Source organism: Metarhizium robertsii (assembly GCF_000187425.2).
Source record: "Metarhizium robertsii ARSEF 23 chromosome Unknown MAA_Scf_7, whole genome shotgun sequence".
NCBI lineage: Eukaryota > Fungi > Ascomycota > Sordariomycetes > Hypocreales > Clavicipitaceae > Metarhizium > Metarhizium robertsii.
Genome location: NW_011942215.1, coordinates 355,242 through 375,805, shown reverse-complemented (window position 1 = coordinate 375,805; position 20,564 = coordinate 355,242). Strand labels below are relative to the sequence as shown.

The window sequence follows — 20,564 nt, the reverse complement described above, 5'->3', positions numbered from 1 at the left end:
ACTATCAAATCCCGTTCCATGCCCGGAGACACAATTATTTGATCACCAATGGCATGAAGCAACAAGCAGCTCTCGAATTTCAGCTTTCCGGATCAGCGGGCTTTGGCTTTCGTCCGTCAATCAAGGGTTTGTGCGAAAAGCATGGCCAGCAACTGCAAAAAAAAAAAAAAGGTCTATTCATGATGGGAACTGACGCGATGAGGAGGGTTTCGTCGAGGCTTATGCAAGCTGAGCTCAGACATGAGCCATTTGTAGCAGTTATGGCGTCTAAGCCCTTTTATTCGAATAGGTAAATATGGCATAACCATGGCCATCTCTTGAATACATGTCTCTGACAGTCGTCTTCCTGCGACGGCCAGTCACGCTGTAATTTTAAACTCAAGTCACAGCTCACTGAGAGAAATTTGTAGATCTGGTAGAGTGCTGCCACCAGAAAGCCCCAATTTGAAAGCTCAAATGTCATGCCATGTACAACCTGACGTTGAAGCACATTGAATCACACAAGTGATTTGTGAAAGTTATCAATCTTCATAAGTATCCATGTATGTGCCTAAAAGTCTAGTTCTATTTGTCAGCGAACGCCAGAATGACGGCAGAGGCACAGTGGGGCCAGCGACTGAGCAAGCTCGGATTATGACGCAGTGCACATGCCAAAGTGCGCAATGGTGAAATCAGAGCTTCCGATCGAGCTTTGTGCACGCATTGTAAACCAACCAGTTGGCTCCACATGCAGCTCCATGCTCCCAACTCGTAACTCCGCACCCACGCCCAGTGAGGTTGCTCCAGGTTCCCTTGGTTCCGAGGCGAGGAAAAAGGTCCTCGAGGGCTCTGGGCTCTGGGCTCTGGGCTCTGTCGTCGTTGCTGGACAAGCTCGATGTCCCATTCTGTCAAGGCCATGTGTAATGTCCCAAGGTGCAATGCCCGGATCCAAGTCCCGTTTCAACTCCTCCTGCCCCTCTCCACTTCCGCCTCTTCCTCAACATCTCCAAGCCTCCTCCAACTTCATTTCTATCCAGAACCTAGCTCCCCGACATAAACGTAAACAAATCTGCCAAAATGGTCAAAGCTGGTAAGACATCCGACCAACCCCATCTGCCAGGCACACAGATGTAGTCCCCCCACGTTGCTCTTATTATAGATGCCGTGCCTGGGCTGGCTGCGTCTGGGGAGGGGGCGAGTTGCTCGCGCTTGTTTGAGCGAGTTTTTTTCCAAGCAACCTCGTTGGACAATGACGCCCAAGCAAAGCAAAACAACCTTGATGGAGGCAACAGCCCTACCGCTCCCAGCGTGCCAAATGTCCCTTGATGGCCCTCGGTCCCTGTCCAACTGTCTAATGACACGTCCAAATGGATACATCTGCTGACGATTGATGCCGCTTTGCAGTTGCCGTTCTCCGAGGTGACGCCAAGGTTGGCGGTACCGTCACCTTCGAGCAGGACTCTGAGTCTGCTCCCACTTCCATCACTTGGGACATCACCGGCAACGACCCCAATGCTAAGCGTGGTTTCCACATTCACACCTTTGGCGACAACACCAATGGCTGCACTTCTGCTGGACCTCACTGTGAGTATTGTCCTGGGCGCAACACCCCAATTCGCCAGGGTGTGGCTGGCCCTGGCTGGCCGTTGCTCTGCCCTGCTGTACCAGATAGAGTTGCATTACTGACCTCACTCACCCGTCTCTTAAAATAGTCAACCCTCACGGCAAGACCCATGGTGCTCCTGCCGACGAGGCCCGACACGTTGGTGACCTTGGCAACATTGACACGGATGCCCAGGGTAATGCCAAGGGTTCCGTGACGGATTCCCACGTCAAGCTCATCGGCCCTCACAGCGTCATTGGCGTACGTCCACATCTACGCCGATACAGTTTCTTGTCCAACGTCCCGTACTAACATTGCTACAGCGCACTGTCGTCGTCCACGCTGGTACCGACGATCTCGGCAAGGGTGGCAACGAGGAGTCTCTCAAGACTGGCAACGCCGGTCCCCGACCTGCTTGCGGTACGTATTCCCGCTCCGACTTTCTGTAGTGATAAGCTTATGCTGACAGTTGCAAAGGTGTCATTGGCATTTCTTCGTAAGTTCAATCCGTGCACCACGCTGCTGGGGGAAATACCGGGCATGGTGGGGTATCAAAAGATTGGATAATGCCAAAAGGGGCAAAATAGTTGGGATTTGATATGCCTAGGACTTAAAATTGAATCCTGATATGATCCTTTGTGATTCATCTGTGCCTCCGTCGTCGTGATGAGCTCAATACAGTGGGTAGCTGTGTATTTCTCTTCCATAACTGTTGTTGACATCGTTGTCAATCAGTTGGTTTGGCCCGTGAGGAGGGGTAGGGTGGGTAGATGCAACTGGCCCGTACACAAACAGTCAATGTCTTCAGCTTGCCACATAACATCGCGCCACATCGGAAGCTACGGGATACTCGAGAAGTTCTGTTAATGGCACGAATGAGAACTGTGAATGCTGTCACAGGACAACGTTGTACGACACTTGACACCACATCGTCAATGGTACCCGCAGGAGCTTCAACTCTTTGCCTAGCTCAACAGCCCCTCATCTGTTGCCCCGCGCCGAGCGGTCACGACAGCTTGGTCGGGCTGTGCTCGCTTAATTAACCAACTCGGGCACTTCGAGCACCGAAAGCAAGCGCCACGGAAGGTCCCTGACACTACCCAGTAGTGACTCCGTTACCGCAGTCGCCCAGCGACATATGAACCCCACACGTTTCCCAACTGGGTGTTACAGTACAGGGCCAAACATTCGTGACACCTTGCCTCAAGGGCACACGACCGGAGTTGCACCGCAAGACACCGCCTTTGTCTCCTCAACTGACTTCCTTCAAGTTTGAGTAGAGCTTGGTTCATCTCTATTCTACCCATACCCCCCATCTTCTTTTATCTCGATCCTCCTAGGTGAGTGTTCTGATTCGATGTTTCTGTTGCACTAGACTCTCTGCACACCAATTCTTGCTTCGCGTACCTCTTAAGGTGCTTGCATCTCTTGGGGGTTGCACACGCCATGCCTGATGACACCATTGCTCGATGCGAGTGACATGTATTAGCAAAACATGGCTTCTTCTTTAAAACTCTGTATCATCGTCGTCTCTTTCTCCATGGCGCAATATTGAAGAGACGGATGATCATGATCGTTGCCGTGCCCACTACCAACACTTGCTCTTGGGCTTATATCCAGATCACCTTTTTAGCTTGGCAGTGCCGCTCATCGATGATGGCTTGCATGGAAGCAATTTACTAACGCCAAGTCCTTGGAACAGTCTTCTTCCGCCCGCCTCGGTACATCATGTCAAAGGTATTCGTCGGCAATGTCAAGAGTGTGTTGAGTGGTGACACACTGATCTTGACAAGCCCCAACAATCCCTCGGCCGAACGAAACTTCTCGCTCGCATATGTCACCGCCCCCCATTTGAGGCGAGAGGGAGATGAGCCATTTGCTTTCCAGTCCCGCGAATATCTTCGTAACCTAGTTGTCGGCAAGCCGATTCAATGCACAATTCAATACACCATCCCCAACTCTGGCCGAGAGTTTGGCACGGCCAAGTTGAAGGATGGTGGCGAGTTGCCCGACGAACTGGTCAAGGCTGGCTGGTTAAAGGTCCGTGAGGATGCCGGCCGCAAGGAAGAAAACGAAGAGGTCTTGGAGCGTCTCGAAAAGCTCCGTGGCTATGAATCGGAGGCCAAGGCCGAGGGCAAGGGTCTTTGGGCTGGCACCGGTGGTGTTATTGAGGTCCAGAATGACCTTGGTGGACCTGAGTTTATGAAGGAGTGGAAAGGCAAGACTGTGGATGGTGTAGTTGAACGGGTACTCAGTGGCGACCGACTCCTTGTGAGACTCTTGCTCTCAGAGAAGAAGCATGTGCAGCCCATGACCCTCATTGCTGGCATCCGTACGCCTGCTACGGAGAGAACAGTCCCATCCACTGGTACTACCCAGCCGGCTGAAGAATTCGGAAACGAGGCTAGGCAATTCGTTGAATCTCGCCTGTTGCAGAGACAGGTCAAGGTTGAGATTGTCGGTGCCAGCCCTCAAGGGCAGCTGGTTGCCAGCATTATCCATCCTCGCGGCAACATTGCCGAGTTCTTGCTGCAGGATGGTTTGGCTCGATGCAACGACTTTCACTCCACCATGCTGGGCGAGAAAATGGCTGCGCTTCGGTCTGCCGAAAAGCAGGCCCAGTCGAAGAAGCTACGACTCCACAAGCACCACGTCGCAAAGGCGGTTGGCGACAACCAGGAGATGACGGTTAGCAAAATCGTTGGTGCTGATACAATTTTTGTGAAGAACAAGGCCGGAGCGGAGAAGAGAATTAGCTTCAGCAGCATTCGTGGTCCCCGAACCAACGAGGCTAGTGAGAGCCCATTCAGAGAAGAAGCCAAGGAATTTTTGCGACAGAAATTGATTGGAAAGCATGTAAAGATCAGCATTGACGGAAAGAAGCCCGCGTCTGAGGGCTTCGAGGCCAAGGAGGTGGCTACGGTCACCGAGAAGGGGAAAAATATTGCCCTGATGTTGGTCGAGGCAGGATGGGCATCAGTCATTCGCCACAGAAAGGACGATACCGACAGAGCCTCTAATTACGACGAGCTTCTCGCAGCTCAGGAGAAGGCCAAGGAAGAGCTGAAGGGTATGTGGTCTGGCAAGCCTCAGAAGGCAAAACAGTACACAGATCTATCAGAGAACGCTCAAAAGGCCAAGATTATGCTCGCCACGCTGCAAAGACAGAAGAAGGTTCCTGCGATTGTTGATTTCTGCAAGGCTGGCTCCCGATTTACGGTCCTTATTCCCCGGGAGAATGTGAAGCTTACGATGGTTCTTGGTGGCATCCGGGCTCCGCGGGCTCCTCGCGCCGATGGGGAAGGCGGCGAGCCGTTTGGCAAGGAGGCTCTGGATCTGGCAAACCGACGATGCAATCAACGAGACTGCGAGGTCGACATTCACGACATGGACAAGGTTGGTGGGTTCATTGGCGCTCTTTACATCAACCGCGAGAACTTTGCCAAGATATTGGTAGAGGAAGGTTTAGCTTCTGTTCATGCATACTCTGCTGAGAAGTCTGGAAACTCGACGGAGCTGTTTGCCGCCGAGAAGAAGGCCAAGGAGGCTCGAAAGGGACTGTGGCACGACTATGACCCTTCGCAAGAGGAGGCTGATGAGGAAGAGGAGACTACCGAGGAGACTCCTGCTGAGTCAGAGGTGTCGCTAGACAAGAAGCCTACGGACTACCGCGATGTTATGATAACCAATATTGATGGAAACGGCAAGATCAAGATCCAGGAAATTGGCAAAGGTACTGCTGCTCTGGAGACGATGATGAACGAGTTCAGAAAGTTCCACCTCGACTCCAAGAACAATAAGCCCTTGGGCGATGCCCCCAAAACTGGAGACTTTGTTTCTGCCAAATTCTCCGCCGACGGACAATGGTACCGAGCTCGAGTCCGGTCCAACGACCGCACTGCCAAGGTGGCTGAAGTCCAATATGTCGACTACGGAAACACCGAGAAGATTCCTTGGTCCGACCTTCGAGGCCTTGATCACGGCCAGTTTGGTATTCAGAAACTCAAGGCTCAGGCTATTGATGCCTCTTTATCCTTTGTCCAGCTCCCCACTGGTGCTGATTACTTTAATGAGGCTATCGGCGTCATTGCTGAGATGACGGAGGGCAAGCGACTGGTGGGCAGCTTCGACATTGTGGACACCAAGGAGAATGTGAGCTACATTACGCTGTACGATCCCAAGTCGAACAATGAATTGCCCGGCTTGAATGATTCGATCAATAAGGAGGTTGTTGCCAGCGGTTACGGCATGGTTCCCAAGAAACTGAAGGCTTGGGAGCGGAGCAAGGCATTTGAATCGTACTTGAAGCACCTCAAAGAGGTTGAGAGCCAGGCCAAACAAGATCGTCTGGGCATGTGGGAGTATGGTGATATTACCGAAGATTAGACGGATGACTAGGTGGGTGGAACTATCTACGGATGGCGCGAGTGGACGATGAATAGGGAAGGCATGATATAACGAATACAAAAGTCATCAGGCATAAAGGGGTATTTATTCCAAGATGTTAGTTAGCGTTCTTGAATCAAAAATGAAGACGTTGTTGGTTGTGGGCGGCTATTGAGTTGCATTCACCAGTCTACAAGTGTATAAATGGTGATATGGCAGCGAGTACAATTATGATGTCCTTGTAGGAAGATGTTATACGGTCATGATGTACTTGGCACTTAGGTAGAGGTACGTCGTTGGCAAGGAACAAAATAGCACGCAGGTGCGTTTGTTCAAAAATAGAAAGTAAAAGAAAATCATTGCACCCAACGGTTAGGAGTTGACAGCGGCCCAAATAACGTCGAGCCAAGTGAAGAGGTCCAGCTGTCATGTGCATCACGTCTCCGCTGGAATCTCCGGGTGTGAGGCTGCAGTAGAGAGTGAGAGGCTCGGCTGAGTCGTGATGTGCGCTAGGACAACGTGTCATAACATGCTATGTAACTGCAATTGGCCATCAAGAGATGGCATATGTATGCCTAAATGAAGTAAGTTGTGATTGGTTGTGTTCCGGCCGGTTGTCGATGATGTTACCCGGTCGTCGGTGGAGCCGAAAAAGGCGGGCCGGAGCACAGGAGTCCGGGACTGGAGACTGGCGGGCAGCTGGTGAAACTGGTCTGTTCTGGTGGGACATGGCTGGACATTGTGCTGGGGAAGCTGACAAAGAGATGACCTGATGGTTAAGAAGCACTTGAGCGCGTTAGTCAACAGCCGCCTAGGAAACTAGAGAGTTGTTGGTGCTGTTGGGGGGGCCGCCGGAGTTGCAGGAGCAGGAGCAGGACCCCGCCATTGCCGGATGGAGGGGTGCAAGCCGAGCCAAGGACAGGCATGGAGAGCACTGAGTCCAGTCGGTCGGTCGGTCCATGTCGGCACCTGGAGGTCCATCAGGAGCGCACGCCAACAGAGCAACGCCTTCAATTCGCAGAAAGCCATCTCGTGCATTAATGGCCCAATGCCTGGATTGGCTGCAGAAACAACAGGGACAGGAAGGAAAAAAAAAAGAGGCGCACCCCCCATCGCAGGTTCGTCCAGATAGTCTCCATACTGCCATCCAACTTGGTGCCATGGTGTTGGCTGCTGCTAGCAGGTTGCACGCAGCGTCCGAACGGCGGCGACGGATGGCCCAGCATTATCCACCCATTATATCATCATTTCGAAACCTTCTGCTCCCGACTTTCGCCATCCTCTTGCTACAAAAAGTCACGGCGTCCCACTTTACACTTCGACTTTGTTTTTGAGTTCCCCCTCGTCGTCTCTTGTCCCTATTTTTTGTAAAGTGAAGACTCATTGCACACATTCCACGTTTTACGCCATAGCCCAACATGTCCAACTCTCTCGATCAGCTCAAGGCCACTGGCACCGTAAGTCTGGGAAAAACCACCCCCACCATTTTTGCCCCTCCTTCTGCGACGCAATGAGGAGCTCTCGACGGCGGTGGAAGCTCTGCCTGCGAGTGCTTGCTGAGAGGGAATGAAGGCGTGCTTTTCCAAATAACGGATGGGAGCACGTCTTTGAAATCTTGCTCGAGACTCTGATCTGTCAAGGACTGACAAGGCTGACTTTTCTTTTTCGCTTTCGTTAGGTCGTCGTGTCTGATTCTGGTAAATTCCCGCACGAGCCGACACCCCGCGTGGTATTTTTTGAAATGTTCAAGCTAACGGTTTTCTTGTGCAGGCGACTTTGCCTGTTAGTATATTCCATTTCTCGACCGGCTGTGCGGTTATTCGATTCTTCTTCTTCTCCTTTCTGTTCAGCCGGAGAAGAAGGAGAAACTCATACACCGGCCATCCCCGTTGCTCGAATTGCAAACAACTAACTCGTTTGGAAACAGCTATCGCCAAGTACAAGCCCCAGGATGCCACCACCAACCCTTCGCTCATCTTGGCTGCCTCCAAGAAGGCCGAGTACGCCAAGTTGATGGACGTGGCCGTCGAGTACGGCAAGAAGAAGGGTGGCGACATCGACTCGCAGGTCGACAACGCCCTGGACCGCCTCCTCGTCGAGTTTGGCAAGGAGATTCTCAAGATTGTCCCTGGCAAGGTCTCTACCGAGGTGGACGCTCGCCTCTCTTTTGACACCAAGGCCTCTGTCGACAAGGCCCTGCACATCATTGACGTATGTATAGTTATTGTTGTTATTCTTCCTCGCCTCCTGGATACTGCATGCATGCTAACGCTCTCACCCCTTGCAGCTCTACAAGGAGCAGGGCATCTCCAAGGACCGCGTCCTCATCAAGGTCGCCTCCACATGGGAGGGCATCAAGGCCGCCGAGATCCTCCAGCGAGACCACGGCATCAACTGCAACCTGACGCTCATGTTCTCGCTACCGCAGGCCATTGGCGCCGCCGAGGCCGGCGCCTACCTCATCTCCCCCTTTGTCGGCCGCATCCTCGACTGGTTCAAGGCCCACAACAAGAAGGAGTACGCCAAGGAGGAGGATCCTGGCGTCGCCTCCGTCAAGAGCATCTACCAGTACTACAAGAAGTTTGGCTACAAGACCATTGTCATGGGCGCCTCGTTCCGTAGCACCGGTGAGATTACTGAGCTCGCTGGATGCGACTACCTCACCATCTCTGTACGTTTTGAAACCCCCCTGTTTCTGGCACCGAAATACCCCCTGTCTTTTGTTTCGCTTTGCTAACCCCTTCTCGCAGCCCAATCTCCTCGAGGAGCTCATGAACAGCTCCGAAGCCGTCCCCAAGAAGCTCGACGCCTCGCAGGCCGCCTCTGCCAACATCGAGCGCAAGTCGTACCTCAAGGACGAGGCTCTCTTCCGATTCGACTTCAACGAGGACCAGATGGCTGTTGAGAAGCTGCGCGAGGGCATTAGCAAGTTTGCCGCTGACGCCGTGACCCTCAAGGATATCCTCAAGCAGAAGCTTGCCTAGGCTTCTTTTTTGTAACGGTTGCAAGAAATTGCAGAAGAACAAATTAATGATGATGAATGCGTGCGGCGCGGGCGCGTGCGCGTGCGAGGTGGGAAACAGATACTACAAATGGTAACCGAAAAAAAAAAATGACGTCATTTTGAAGGCGTTTTGGTTTTGTGAGATTGTCGTCTTGCAGGCAGATTGAGGAATAATACACTGAATACTGTCATTTGTTGGTGGTGCGAGGTGGTTTTGGCCATCATTACCAAGGAGTGCTGTCGACTGTGTCGTGGGCGTGTGTATGTTAGCCATCGCCATGAGATGATGGGCATGCTGTGATTGTTGTTGTAGAGTACATGGTTTCTCGCACTGTTTACATAAACCTCACGCTTAGACTTGTCGTACAACGGGTCCAATATGATGGTATTCGTATAATGACTTGCATTATACCGTGGTCTAACAGTGCTCTAATGTAATGAAATTGGTATCAAGTAGGGTATCAAACTCCAACAATATCGTCTCATCCTCGCCATCGCCACGCAGGGGCATACAACCCCAACCCCAACCCCTCTTATGTCGTGTTGCTTCAAGCAGCTTTGCAGGGGACCTGGATCTTGTCGTAGGAAATTCCGCCGCGGGCCCTGGCCCTGACAATCAGGCCCGTCAAGTGGCCGCCCGCGGCGCACCCCGAGTCCAGACCAACGGTGTACCGGCCCTCGGTGAAGCCCCTTTTCGCGTCGTGCCCGTACATGACGGTCCGGCGGTGGCTCTTCTTGACAAATTTCCGCTGGTACTTGTTCCACGCCTTGTCCCATCTCTGGCCGGAGTGGTCGTCGATGGGTATGGGAACGACTTTTTGCGCCGGCGTCACCTCGCTGCCCTCGTCGTCGTCGTCGTCGTCGTATTCGTCTTCGTCTTCGGGCTCGGCCTGCGCGCTAGAATGGCCGTCACGTCGCCTAAGTTCGTCGTCTTGGGAGTACCTCAGCGTGCGCATGTTCATGACGGCCCAGGGGTCCTGCTTGTCCAGCTTGACGCCGGGCACGAGGCCGCCGTGGACAAAGTACAGGCGCAGAGCTGGGGATTTGAGAATGACGGGCAGGCCCGAGAGCCAGGTGATTTGCTCTGGGAGCAGGGTCTTGGCGACCTTGAGAATCTTCTTGTCGCGTTTGCGGGCGGCGAGCACGGCGTCTTCTTGTGCGGTGGCGGACGCCGCCTGTGCGCCGTGCTCCCGCAGCGCCTGCAGGAGACGGTCTTCGTGGTTGCCTCGCACGGCGCTCGCATTCAGGGACATGAGGCGCGACAAGACGCCCCGCGAGTCCGGGCCCTTGTTGACCATGTCTCCTAGGGTGATGACGTGGTCGGTTGCCGCGTCGTACTTGGCCAGGTCGAGGAGGTTCCCCAGCTCCGTGTTCATGCCGTGGATGTCGCCGATGACGAGGAGACGGCGGCCGTTTTCGACCGTGGGGACATAGTGCTTGGGCACGCTGGCCGTGAGCGTAAGGTTGGGGGGTTTGGGTCGGCGGTGTTTACTGTTGGAGACGGCTAGTCCTTCGAGTTCCCAGTGCTGCGTGGTGTAGAGAAACGCGAGCATGCATATCGCCACGTTGGCAATGACCACAGCCAAGCAAACGCCGCATTTGTGCCGGGGGACTATCATGACTGCGGTGTTGTGCTGGGGATAGATAGTCCGTTCCAAGTGTTTCAAATCGTCGGTCGAGATGGTAGCCAGCGCGGCGTCACAACATCAAGTTGGCCGCGCTTGTATCCACCGGCCGCGGAGGCTGGCTGGCATAAATGGTAGAGGATAGATGGGGGGTTCAACGCGGCAGGATTTTCCAACGAGGGTTATACTGCTCTTTTGTAAAAAGGAAAGAAATAGGTTTTGTGGGAGAATAGGCATCAAGAGTGAAAATCAGGCGCCAAGACAGATGTCAGCTCGTTTCACAACCTCCATCCATTCAAAGCCTACGGGGCAGCTCACCGAGTACTGGTCACCCCACCCAGGCAAAGAGTCTAAGCCAATTGTAGTAGTACATCAGTTGCTGCTGTGCTTTGACAGTGCTGTTGCAAAAAAAGGGCAAGCTTGACTAATCTTCACAATAATACCACCCCGATATTCAGGGTCGAAAGCTTGTCTTGTGATGTTTAGCTTATTCTCATTTTCTCTGGGGAATCTGCAAATCGGTCATTCCGAATGGAGGCGGGCGGGTTGATGTGATTCGTCGAACTCAGGACCCTTTACCGTCCATCTTCTGCGGCAATACTACCCTACTTTTTGATGTTGCGACAACAGATACAGTGCGACGCACAGTCCGCATTATTCTGAAATAGTCTTAAAACGTATACATGCAAAAATTAGATTTTAGAAATTAACGTTTTTAAACATCTGTTTACCACGGGGTAGTGACTCGGAGGAAAAAGTTACAAAAAAACAACTCCTCTCTGAAAGCATCGTGGAACGATTTTGCTCCCGGCAGGGCTTGAACCTGCGGCCTCCGCATCACTAACGTTTATTAGTACGAAGCTCTAACCAACTGAGCTACGGAAGCTTTCCGAGATGATTTGTTGAAAATCTCGAAAGCACAATCCGTTCAAGAAGGTTATGCACAATGACTTGCATGAGAATGAATTGATATCTGTGCTGTGTGTATGTGTATGTGTATGTGTATGTATATTGCCGACTGAAAACGTGGCATCTGTTGTTGATGTATTGGCAGAGAAAATGTTTCAGAGAATGGTGCAACTCCCGAGGTAGTTTGTTCATATGACATTTCTTCTTGAATTGCAAAGGGCTGAGAATTGGCATATTGTACATCCTAATATACATGTTCTTGTAATTCTTGTAATCCATCCAGTTTGTCCCAGGCACAGCGTGTCCAAGTCTCTGCACAAAGTACCATCTGTACCTCCTTCTAAAAGTGACAAAAAAACTTGAATAAACGCCCTAAACGCCATCCCCATGCAATGTAAATGCCCACGCTTCCTCTCCCCTCTCATTTATTCTGCTGCTGCTGGAGAAGCTGTGCCTGCTCTTCCCGATACTTCTCATTCTCAACGTCCCTCCAGTCCTGAGGTATGGGCTCATTGCCACTCGTCTCCTTGACGCCGCCCGCAAACGCCGGCTTGCCAGCGTACAACTGGTACCCCTTGCCGGTCTCCGCGCCCTCCATGGTCTTGTACGTGACGGGCATGTTTCCGCGGAATCGCTTGCGCATGTCGACCATGCCGCGCTTGCAGTCGCCGTAGCCCTTTTTGAGCTGTTGGCATTTCGTGGGGAGTGTGCTGGCGAGCGGTTCGCGGAGGCAGTCGGATGCCTTGTTGCGTTGGATCATGACGCATTCTGATTCTTGGAGGCACTGCGCGAGTGCGTCGCCTGGAGGTTGCCGGTTAGTTTGCCCATTGGGACATGCGATACAGACGCAGGGGTGTGCGGCTTACGCAGCTCTTGACATGAACTCGGCATTTTGAATTTATCGCATGGGAGAATTGCTGGGTGGCAGTTGGGATGGAAGCTTTGGAGAGGATGGTTCGAATTTGGGGACGCAAAGCAGCTGATTGGACTAGAGGGTGGCAGGGGCCTGACAAAATTATTACCGCAATGAGACTTTGGCGGTCTACCATTTACGCAGTTAGGTCTGGTACTCTACGTGCATGATTTTGGCTACCATGTCGCTCACTCACCACTTACATTCATCCAATGTCGTTCGGCATAAGCAATTTGTTGCCATAGTTGTTTGATTGATATTGTAATCGGATAGCGTAAGGGTAAGGTACCTTATTGTTTATTTTTGTACTTGCTGCCTTGACCTTGGATGTTGGAGTTCAATATTCTTGATGATCCGGCCATCATGCTAAGTTGAAGTCGTGCAGACCCCCGTACGCTCACCCAACACATCTACCAGAAATACAATTGACTAAAAAATCCAAGGAACCGCAGTGTAACCAACTACTCCCACTGCAAATACCCAATCAAGGCCCAATAAACTCGCCCTGACCCGTCAAAGCACAGCATTCAGGGCCATCAAGGCGCATATAGGGTAGCCATTTGGTGGGGTTCTTTTGTTCCAGCTGACCACTTGCAGATCGTTTCCGTCGCATGTGACATCACCATTGACTTTGCGCATCCAGGCCAATTTGCGGTCCACTTCCCCAGAATCTATTTTGCTAACCTTGCCATGTCGGATCTCCTGAACCCTTCACGCGACATGGTAGTTGTGCCATTCCTTTGTGCTGCTTTCATACTTGGTAATTCTGTCTCGCAATAATGCCTGTCCCATTTCTGGGGAGGTTGCATCCGTGAGTGACCCCCAACGGCCTTGCTCATCTCGACGGGATCCGACATCAAATGCGCTAACCCGTGTCTGCTTTAGCTACGAGTATATTGCCCTCGTTGGATCGTTCGTTTTTGTAGGCCTTGAGGCCGTCATTCGAGTGCTTACACTGGCCCTTCGTACATAAAGCCTGCCCTCCTGTAGTTGTGTTGCGACGCTTGCTTATTGTTCTTAGCCTCCTTCGCCGTTTCGTTTTTCTACCTCGTTTCGCGACGTCTATTTAATAGATTTACGACCGAAGAACATAAAAAAGCAGAGAGAAAGAAGAAGAGTAGGTATATACAAAAGACTCGTCTCGGTGACTCATGCTAAATCTTTCAGCGATATCCACGTCTGTCCGCGATGCCCCCGATTTTGTCGAACTTTGCCGTATCTGGGGATACGAGGCCGAAGAACATATAGTGCAAACGAAAGATGGCTATTTGCTGGGAATCCACAGATTACAGTGGCGTCGGGGAGAGGAGGGACAAAAGGTCAATTGCGGAGTTGGGAGCACAAGGAAGCGAGTAATCTATCTACACCACGGGCTTCTCATGAACTCGGAAGTTTGGGTGTGCCTGACGGACGAGCGGAGGTGTCTACCTTTCGAGCTGGTCGAGCGTGGATTTGATGTTTGGGTAAGCCTTCTACATATAAATGTCACCGGTGTCTACCGTCTAACAGAATTAGCTTGGAAACAACCGTGGAAACAAGTATTCGAAGAAGTCAATCCATGCCTCACCGACGACGGTAAAATTCTGGGACTTTTCCATGGATGAGTTTGCATTTCACGACATCCCTGATACCATATCTTACATCCTGGAAACCACGGAACAGACGAGCCTCTCGTATATTGGTTTTTCGCAAGGCACTGCCCAGGCATTCGCCACTCTGGCCATTCACCCCTTGCTGAATCACAAAGTCAACGTGTTTATTGCCCTGGCGCCTGCCATGGCACCCGCCGGCCTGTCCAATGGCATAGTAGATGCTTTAGTCAAGGCCTCGCCCTCGGTTCTCTACCTGATGTTTGGTAGACGGTCCATCTTGAGTTCTGCCACAATGTGGGAGACGTTGTTGTACCCACCCATATTCTGCCATCTCATTGACAGAGGGCTGGGGTTCCTGTTCAACTGGAAGACGAAGAACATCTCGGCCAGCCAGAAACTAGCGGCATACCCACATCTCTACTCCTTCACAAGCACGAAGAGTGTGGTGCATTGGTTTCAGGTAATTCGCAACAAATGTTTCCAGATGTACGATGACGACGTCCACCAGCCGATGAATGTTGCCACGTCGAGAAAGTACTCCAAGGTAGCCAAATATCCGACTCGAAATATTCGCACGCCTGTTGTGCTGGTCTACGGAGGTAGTGATTCCCTCGTGGACATCAAAACCATGCTGCGAGAACTCCCTCCGCAGACCGTAGCCACCGAGATACCACACTATGAGCATCTAGACTTCTTGTGGGCCAGAGATGTCGATTCTCAGGTTTTCCAGCACGTATTTGACGCTTTAGACAGCTTTACAGACGCGGAACACAGGGCAGAGGAATACGATAGGTACTACACGGTGAGAAATGAAAGCTTGATGGGGTCGGCGTTTTCTTTCTTGCATCGGGGAAGTGAAAGCGAAGCATCGACAACGGCTGCCGGAAGCGAGGGGTCGAATGGACAACCGCCTCAGCATGTCGCCCGAGAAGCCTCAGAGCTGACAGAGAATACGTCAAGGAACCGTATTATTGGCCGCGCTGATGGTGTTTGCGACATGACTGACAAGCTAAAGGGGGTAGGTGTCAGGAGAGGGGGGACCAAGAGCGCCGCCAATCCTTGGCAAGACATCGGACCGCTAGACAAGACAAAATGAGTCGTATCCGATCACGAACACGTGGGATCAGGAGGAGGACAGCGGAGGAAAGTAAATACACTCTGACGGTGTCTACATACCCGTCAGCGACTATACATGTAAATAGCAAGAATGCCAAGTACATACATAGAATTGTTTGAAACTGGCTTTGAAAACGGCGTATGCCTACGACGGGTGATGTAGCTTACGTCGTGCATGACGACATGATTACTGTGGCTGTGCTCCACGCCATTGATTACGAGGGTGGGACATGAGAAAAAGAAACACGGTTAGACATTCTTTCCAATAAAAAGATCCACTCTAATGGCAGCAATGCTTTTGATACTACGTATTAGGCAACATCAGACCATTCTCGGTGAAGGCGTCTCGGTTGGGACCATGGCCGAACGGGGAGGTGGGTCACCGGCCGGAGCTGGCAACTATCCCGGCCGGTGGTCGCCGTGATTTTTAAATGCGTGAGATTAACCCCAATAACAAGGGAGACGGAGCGGTGTCGTAGGTGAAGGAGTCGGCAGGCGTATGCATGTCAAGCGAGCGTAGCAGAATGCCTCAGGTTTGTCACAAGTTGCTCCTTTATACCGAGCACAGCATGCAGGCTTGTAGCTGGTCCACCATCTATCAACCCTAACCCTTACCCTAACCATTCTATAATAGTCATTTGTGTCTAATCGTGGTACTAGTGGTAATTACTAAATTTGAGGAGCAGTGCTTCAAGTCTCCGGCCTATAAATGTAGGCCCTAGGCAGCGGCAATTCATCGATTTGGAAGCTTGGGACTCAGCCTCGACCGTAAGCGTCTACACTAACAACTCGCCGCATCAATCGATAAATGGGGATGTTATTGGACATGATGTATAACCATATCGGCACATGGGGTCCAGCCTGTGTTTTGTATAAAAAAGCTTTATAAACGCCATCTCCAGATTGTAGATGTATGTAACCACTGCTAGAGTATCCAAGTATTGCTATGTAGGCAAAGCAATCCAAGCCCTCACTGCCTGTCAATTTGCGTTAGGGCACACAGTCACGTGTGAGGCACCATATCATTGTTGCTACACCGGCCCCTTCTAGCTAGCTCTTTCCCTCTTTGATCATGATCAAGTTTTTCTCTTTTACTAACTCTCTTGCAATACACACTTGTCAAGATGCATCACGAGCTCTTGTGCCTTTATCCCAGACGTCCTACGTGGTCCCTCACGATTTGTCTACTCTGTAACATGGGATTTTGTTAGACTCTAATCCTGTCCGAACCGCAACCCCGTCCCACGATAGTCGACCCACGTGTATTTGAAACCAGGATTACGCTCCTCTTCAGCCGCAAGCACCGAGTGGGAACTCGGCGCCGCAGGTGTGTTCCTGGATTGGATGGGTATGACTCCCGGCTTGCGGCTTGGACCAGGCCCCCAACCTTGTTTAATGGGGGTGGCCTCGTCAACAACTCGCGACGCTCCCCGTGGCAGTCTTGCCGGGGCATTTGCGAGCCGTCAAGGTGGCATCGGGAGAGCCCATCGGCTGCCTGTCCGTCCAACGTGTTCGCCTTCAAGGCTGCTGCCTGACATGTTGCCCGGCTCCCCTGGGCTCGCCAAAACCAGATGTTACCAGAACATGTTCAACCCGGCACGCGGCGATCCACTCCCTACATGCCATCCTGCATCCGAGACACCCGGTGCGGTGAACACGAACGTCACAACCCGGCCTTGACTAAATCCCACAATTAGGATAGGGTTAGAGAAGTTTCAGTGGCCGGACTGAGCTGTTGTTGGCGATTGTTCCGTCCCCGAGCGCCTCTATCTCAACGCTGACGGGCATAGCCTCGCTCGTTGTCACAGTGGAGCCGCGTCGACACGTTTTTGGGACGCAACAACCTTGTAATGAAAAAAAAAGGTGTGTTATCGGATGTCGTCAGCCCTGGTGTATTTCATCTATACGCTTGGCCCTATTTATAGGGGGGTGGTGTTGTTCTCGCCCGACGTTCTTTGGAGCCCGTGCCCGGTTCTGGTCGTAGATCGATCTATGTATTGGCACTCGGTACCGCTCAGCATTCTTTTTGTATTCTTCCCATTTTCCAAACTCGACCAGGTGAATTGAATTCTAGTGACGGCTTTGGAAACAAACACGTCTGGTGGTTCTCGGGCCCCTCGAGCAAAAGCAGCACCAACATGTCCAGCCGCAGCGCCCTCGAAAACGCCCAAATCTTCTGCCGGGACAATCCCAAGAGCCCGCTGTGCAATGACGTGCCTGGCTTCTACGAGTACCGGATCGATCTCGCGCCGAATGCCGCGTTCCTGGGCATATTCGGGGCGTCGCTGGTGGCCTACACGCTCATCCTGATAGTCACCCGGCGCGGCGTGGCCTTCAACGTGGCGCTGATGCTCGGCCTCATCTGCGAGGTGCTGGGGTATCTGGGCCGGATTCTCAGCTGGCACAATCCGTGGGACGAGAACGGCTTCATGATCCAGATATGCTGCCTGACGATTGGGCCGGCCTTCATGGCGGCCGGCTGCTACCTGTGCCTGAGGAGGATCGTGAGCGCCTTTGGGCCGGAGAACTCGAGGCTGCCGCCCGAGTACTACACGCGCATTGTGAGTGCATGTCACGATGGGCCTCAATGTCCTTTCGCTCTGCTAACACGGGTCAACCCGCCCAGTTCATCCCTTGCGACGTCGTCTCGCTCGTGCTGCAGGCCGTGGGCGGCGCCTTGGCCGCGACGGCCGCGCACAACCACGAGTCTGCCAGTCTTGGGTCCAACATTATGATTGCCGGGCTAGCCTTCCAGGTTGCGACGATGCTGGGCTTCATCACGGCCGCGTCCGACTTTGCCCTCCGCACATACCGTCGCTACCGGGCGCAGGGCGCGTCGGCGCTGTCCCAGGACGCCGCGCTGGTGCGGATGCGGCGCACGCTACGGTTCAAGCTCTTCCTCGGCGCGCTGTCGCTTGCCTCGGTGCTGATCCTGTGGCGGAGCGCCTTTCGCGTCGCTGAGCTGAGCGAGGGCTGGACGGGGCCCATCATGGCCGACCAGGGCATGTTTGTCGGCTTCGAGGGCGTCCTCATCGTCGTGGCCGTGCTGGCCTTGAACGTGTTCCACCCTGGCATCTGCGCCAAGGAGCTGTTTGCCGTCGGCGGCGGTCTGAAGGGATGCTGGTGCATGCGTAGGAAGAAGGGCGCTGCGGCAAAGGACGCGAGGAGTCTGAGTGATGGGGAGTCCAAGCCTGCGTATGCCTCTGCGTAGATGGGAGCGTCCGATGTTGTCAGCTACGATGGATGCCTTGTGGAGGCGGGGTTTACTTTGTTTGTTTGTTTCTTTCGAATGGCAAGCATGGCGTTTTGATAGACTAGATGCAAGTCGCACATAGAGACTCGCACGTATAGACACGTAACCAACAATAATGTCGAGACGGAACTTTCTGCGTCAAAGTTCACGCTAGTACCGAGTATTCAACGCCCATATCTACATAGATCCCGAGGGTTACGTGGTGGCTTTGAGTCTTGGGGCCCTCAGGAGCCTACCAGGAGAGCTGAAAGCCACAGTAGCCAGTTTTGCACTTTATTTACAGAACACGAGCCGCATGTAAGCCCTCGTGTTTATCGGCAAGTAGCCCGCCATGCAACGCCTCTTCAACCTGTGGTGGCGCACAATGGGCTTGCAAAACTCGGATAGCCGACCTGTCTTGCAATATCTAGACTGTCTCGCAGCGTCACAGGCGCAGTACTCAAATTCTAGCCTGCATGTTAAGCCAACTCTGGTGATGTCTGGTAGAAATATTCCTCCCCCTAAACGTGGCCGATATGCTGGCCGTCTGATACCCGGGGCTTGACTTACACGACTAACTGTTGCACCGTTGACAGAAATATCTACAGGATCCAGAAGAGCAAGCCATCATCTCCTAGCACAGGCGCCAAGTGCCAGATGTCTCGGTCTTGCAACAGACCGATTGTGGCGGAACTTTGCTCCCGCGGCTCTGTCGAGATATCAAATATCTCATCACGAGAAACCCAACTAAATCCAGTTGCAACAACACGCAATTGGCCGTCGTCAATGCCACGCCACATCAATTACAACACCCACCAGTATTATGCGAAGCTGACGGGCGCATAATATTGATTTCGCGAACATGTAGACGCACGAGCTCGTCTAGTCCCGACTCCTGTATGCAGACGCCAAGTATAAGTAAAACGGCATCGGCGCCCCGATGAAGCCGCGCATCTACAGGAACCAAACCGCGTCCCCCAAGAATCCTTCTCTCAAATCTTGTTGCCTTCCACACAAGGCTCTTTGTTAAACAAACCCACACTCGCTTATACCCCAACCACGTTCATGTTGCTCAAAATGCGCGCCGCCAGCACCGCGCACGCCCTCCTGGCTGCTGCTGCCGCCATCACCGCCGCCCAGGCCGAGACGGAGAGCATCCTGACGGGAGCCGTCCTCTCGACAGAGGCCATCCTGACCGGGGCCACGCTCTCCACCGAAACCGTCTTGACGGGCGTCACGCGGGAAACCTCTGTCCCGACTTCCACCGGGAGCATCCTCACCGGCGTCACCAAGGAGACGTCCGTCCCGGCCTCTACGCAAGGCACCCCGACGGGCGTCACCCTCGAGACCTCCATGTCTGTTCCCGCCAACACGAGCGCCGCCGGGCCTACCGGCGCTCAGACGGGCGTGCCTGTCGCCGCGGCGGCCCTGGGCTCGCAAAACCCCCGGCTGGTTCTGGGCGCTGCTGTTCTCGTGGCTGCGCTGGCGGTCTAGGGCTGCGCATTCATCTTGATTTGATTCGGGGACATGGCCTTTCACGCGACTCATCGCCCGACTGGCGCCCTTTTTGTATCGGATATCGCTGGACATTTGGGAATATACGAATCGTATTTTGGGAATCTGCTGGTTTATCAGTTGATACGTGAATATATAGGTCATTGTTTTACCTGTATGTAAACGGACCAAGAACGTCATGGCTAATGTTGCCGCAGACGGGCCAGCCATACCTCTATGGAGTGCATTCGATTCATCACGATGCAAGGGCCAAGTAGTCTCAAGGACAGTGACATGGTGCAACACTTGGAAATTAAAGTATATTCTTGTTTACTGCCGACTCTCCCCGAAAGCCGCACAAATCTACGTATGCGGGAATCGGGGCCCAAATATAGCAAATACCAGCCGCCCAACAGGCGCGCAGTCAAACCATCTCCCCCAAGTGCTTCGCCCAAACAGATTTCGCCAACATGAGACCCGTTTAAGCTTACTGGGAAAATACGCTGGTTCGACCATATCTTTGTGTGAATGCAGACAATAGCAAAGGTATGAGAGGGTATCGCGAAACTATTACGTCCCAGCACAACGCCAAGTAGTATGCATCATGCAAGGTTTTCGTCAAATAAAGCATCATGGTGGCTTCATCATCATAGGCCACAGTAAATGTTAATGCGCTCGTTTGCGCCGACCAAATGCCCGCTGGAAGGATGA

General features: G+C 52.7%; 8 protein-coding genes across 8 annotated transcripts; 6 read left to right on the top strand and 2 right to left on the bottom strand.

Moving 5' to 3' along the window:
• Positions 1 to 1,056: 1,056 nt before the first annotated feature.
• Positions 1,057 to 2,082, top strand: MAA_00836 (Superoxide dismutase, copper/zinc, binding site; the record flags this gene model as incomplete). Its single annotated transcript, XM_007818834.1, has 5 exons — positions 1,057 to 1,069; positions 1,384 to 1,563; positions 1,692 to 1,843; positions 1,906 to 2,002; positions 2,060 to 2,082. The coding sequence occupies 5 exons, from the start codon at positions 1,057 to 1,059 to the stop codon at positions 2,080 to 2,082; spliced, it is 465 nt and encodes a 154-aa protein (XP_007817025.1).
• A 1,228-nt stretch (positions 2,083 to 3,310) lies between these two features.
• Positions 3,311 to 5,968, top strand: MAA_00837 (nuclease (SNase-like); the record flags this gene model as incomplete). Its single annotated transcript, XM_007818835.1, has 1 exon — positions 3,311 to 5,968. The coding sequence occupies one exon, from the start codon at positions 3,311 to 3,313 to the stop codon at positions 5,966 to 5,968; it is 2,658 nt and encodes an 885-aa protein (XP_007817026.1).
• Positions 5,969 to 7,386: 1,418 nt separating this feature from the next.
• MAA_00838 (Transaldolase) lies at positions 7,387 to 8,952 on the top strand (the record flags this gene model as incomplete). Its single annotated transcript, XM_007818836.2, has 5 exons — positions 7,387 to 7,425; positions 7,647 to 7,665; positions 7,896 to 8,179; positions 8,256 to 8,639; positions 8,719 to 8,952. The coding sequence occupies 5 exons, from the start codon at positions 7,387 to 7,389 to the stop codon at positions 8,950 to 8,952; spliced, it is 960 nt and encodes a 319-aa protein (XP_007817027.2).
• A 568-nt stretch (positions 8,953 to 9,520) lies between these two features.
• MAA_00839 (Ser/Thr protein phosphatase family) lies at positions 9,521 to 10,591 on the bottom strand (the record flags this gene model as incomplete). The annotated part of the gene is made up of 1 exon (XM_007818837.1): positions 9,521 to 10,591. The coding sequence occupies one exon, from the start codon at positions 10,589 to 10,591 to the stop codon at positions 9,521 to 9,523; it is 1,071 nt and encodes a 356-aa protein (XP_007817028.1).
• A 1,336-nt stretch (positions 10,592 to 11,927) lies between these two features.
• On the bottom strand, positions 11,928 to 12,397 carry MAA_00840 (Cytochrome c oxidase assembly protein PET191; the record flags this gene model as incomplete). The annotated part of the gene is made up of 2 exons (XM_007818838.2): positions 11,928 to 12,307; positions 12,373 to 12,397. The coding sequence occupies 2 exons, from the start codon at positions 12,395 to 12,397 to the stop codon at positions 11,928 to 11,930; spliced, it is 405 nt and encodes a 134-aa protein (XP_007817029.2).
• Positions 12,398 to 13,570: 1,173 nt separating this feature from the next.
• Positions 13,571 to 15,107, top strand: MAA_00841 (triglyceride lipase-cholesterol esterase; the record flags this gene model as incomplete). The annotated part of the gene is made up of 2 exons (XM_007818839.1): positions 13,571 to 13,882; positions 13,935 to 15,107. The coding sequence occupies 2 exons, from the start codon at positions 13,571 to 13,573 to the stop codon at positions 15,105 to 15,107; spliced, it is 1,485 nt and encodes a 494-aa protein (XP_007817030.1).
• A 2,158-nt stretch (positions 15,108 to 17,265) lies between these two features.
• Positions 17,266 to 18,338, top strand: MAA_00842 (RTA1 like protein; the record flags this gene model as incomplete). Its single annotated transcript, XM_007818840.1, has 2 exons — positions 17,266 to 17,387; positions 17,441 to 18,338. The coding sequence occupies 2 exons, from the start codon at positions 17,266 to 17,268 to the stop codon at positions 18,336 to 18,338; spliced, it is 1,020 nt and encodes a 339-aa protein (XP_007817031.1).
• A 1,098-nt stretch (positions 18,339 to 19,436) lies between these two features.
• On the top strand, positions 19,437 to 19,853 carry MAA_00843 (uncharacterized protein; the record flags this gene model as incomplete). The annotated part of the gene is made up of 1 exon (XM_007818841.1): positions 19,437 to 19,853. One exon carries the CDS (start codon positions 19,437 to 19,439, stop codon positions 19,851 to 19,853), a length of 417 nt encoding a protein of 138 aa, XP_007817032.1.
• Positions 19,854 to 20,564: the final 711 nt, after the last annotated feature.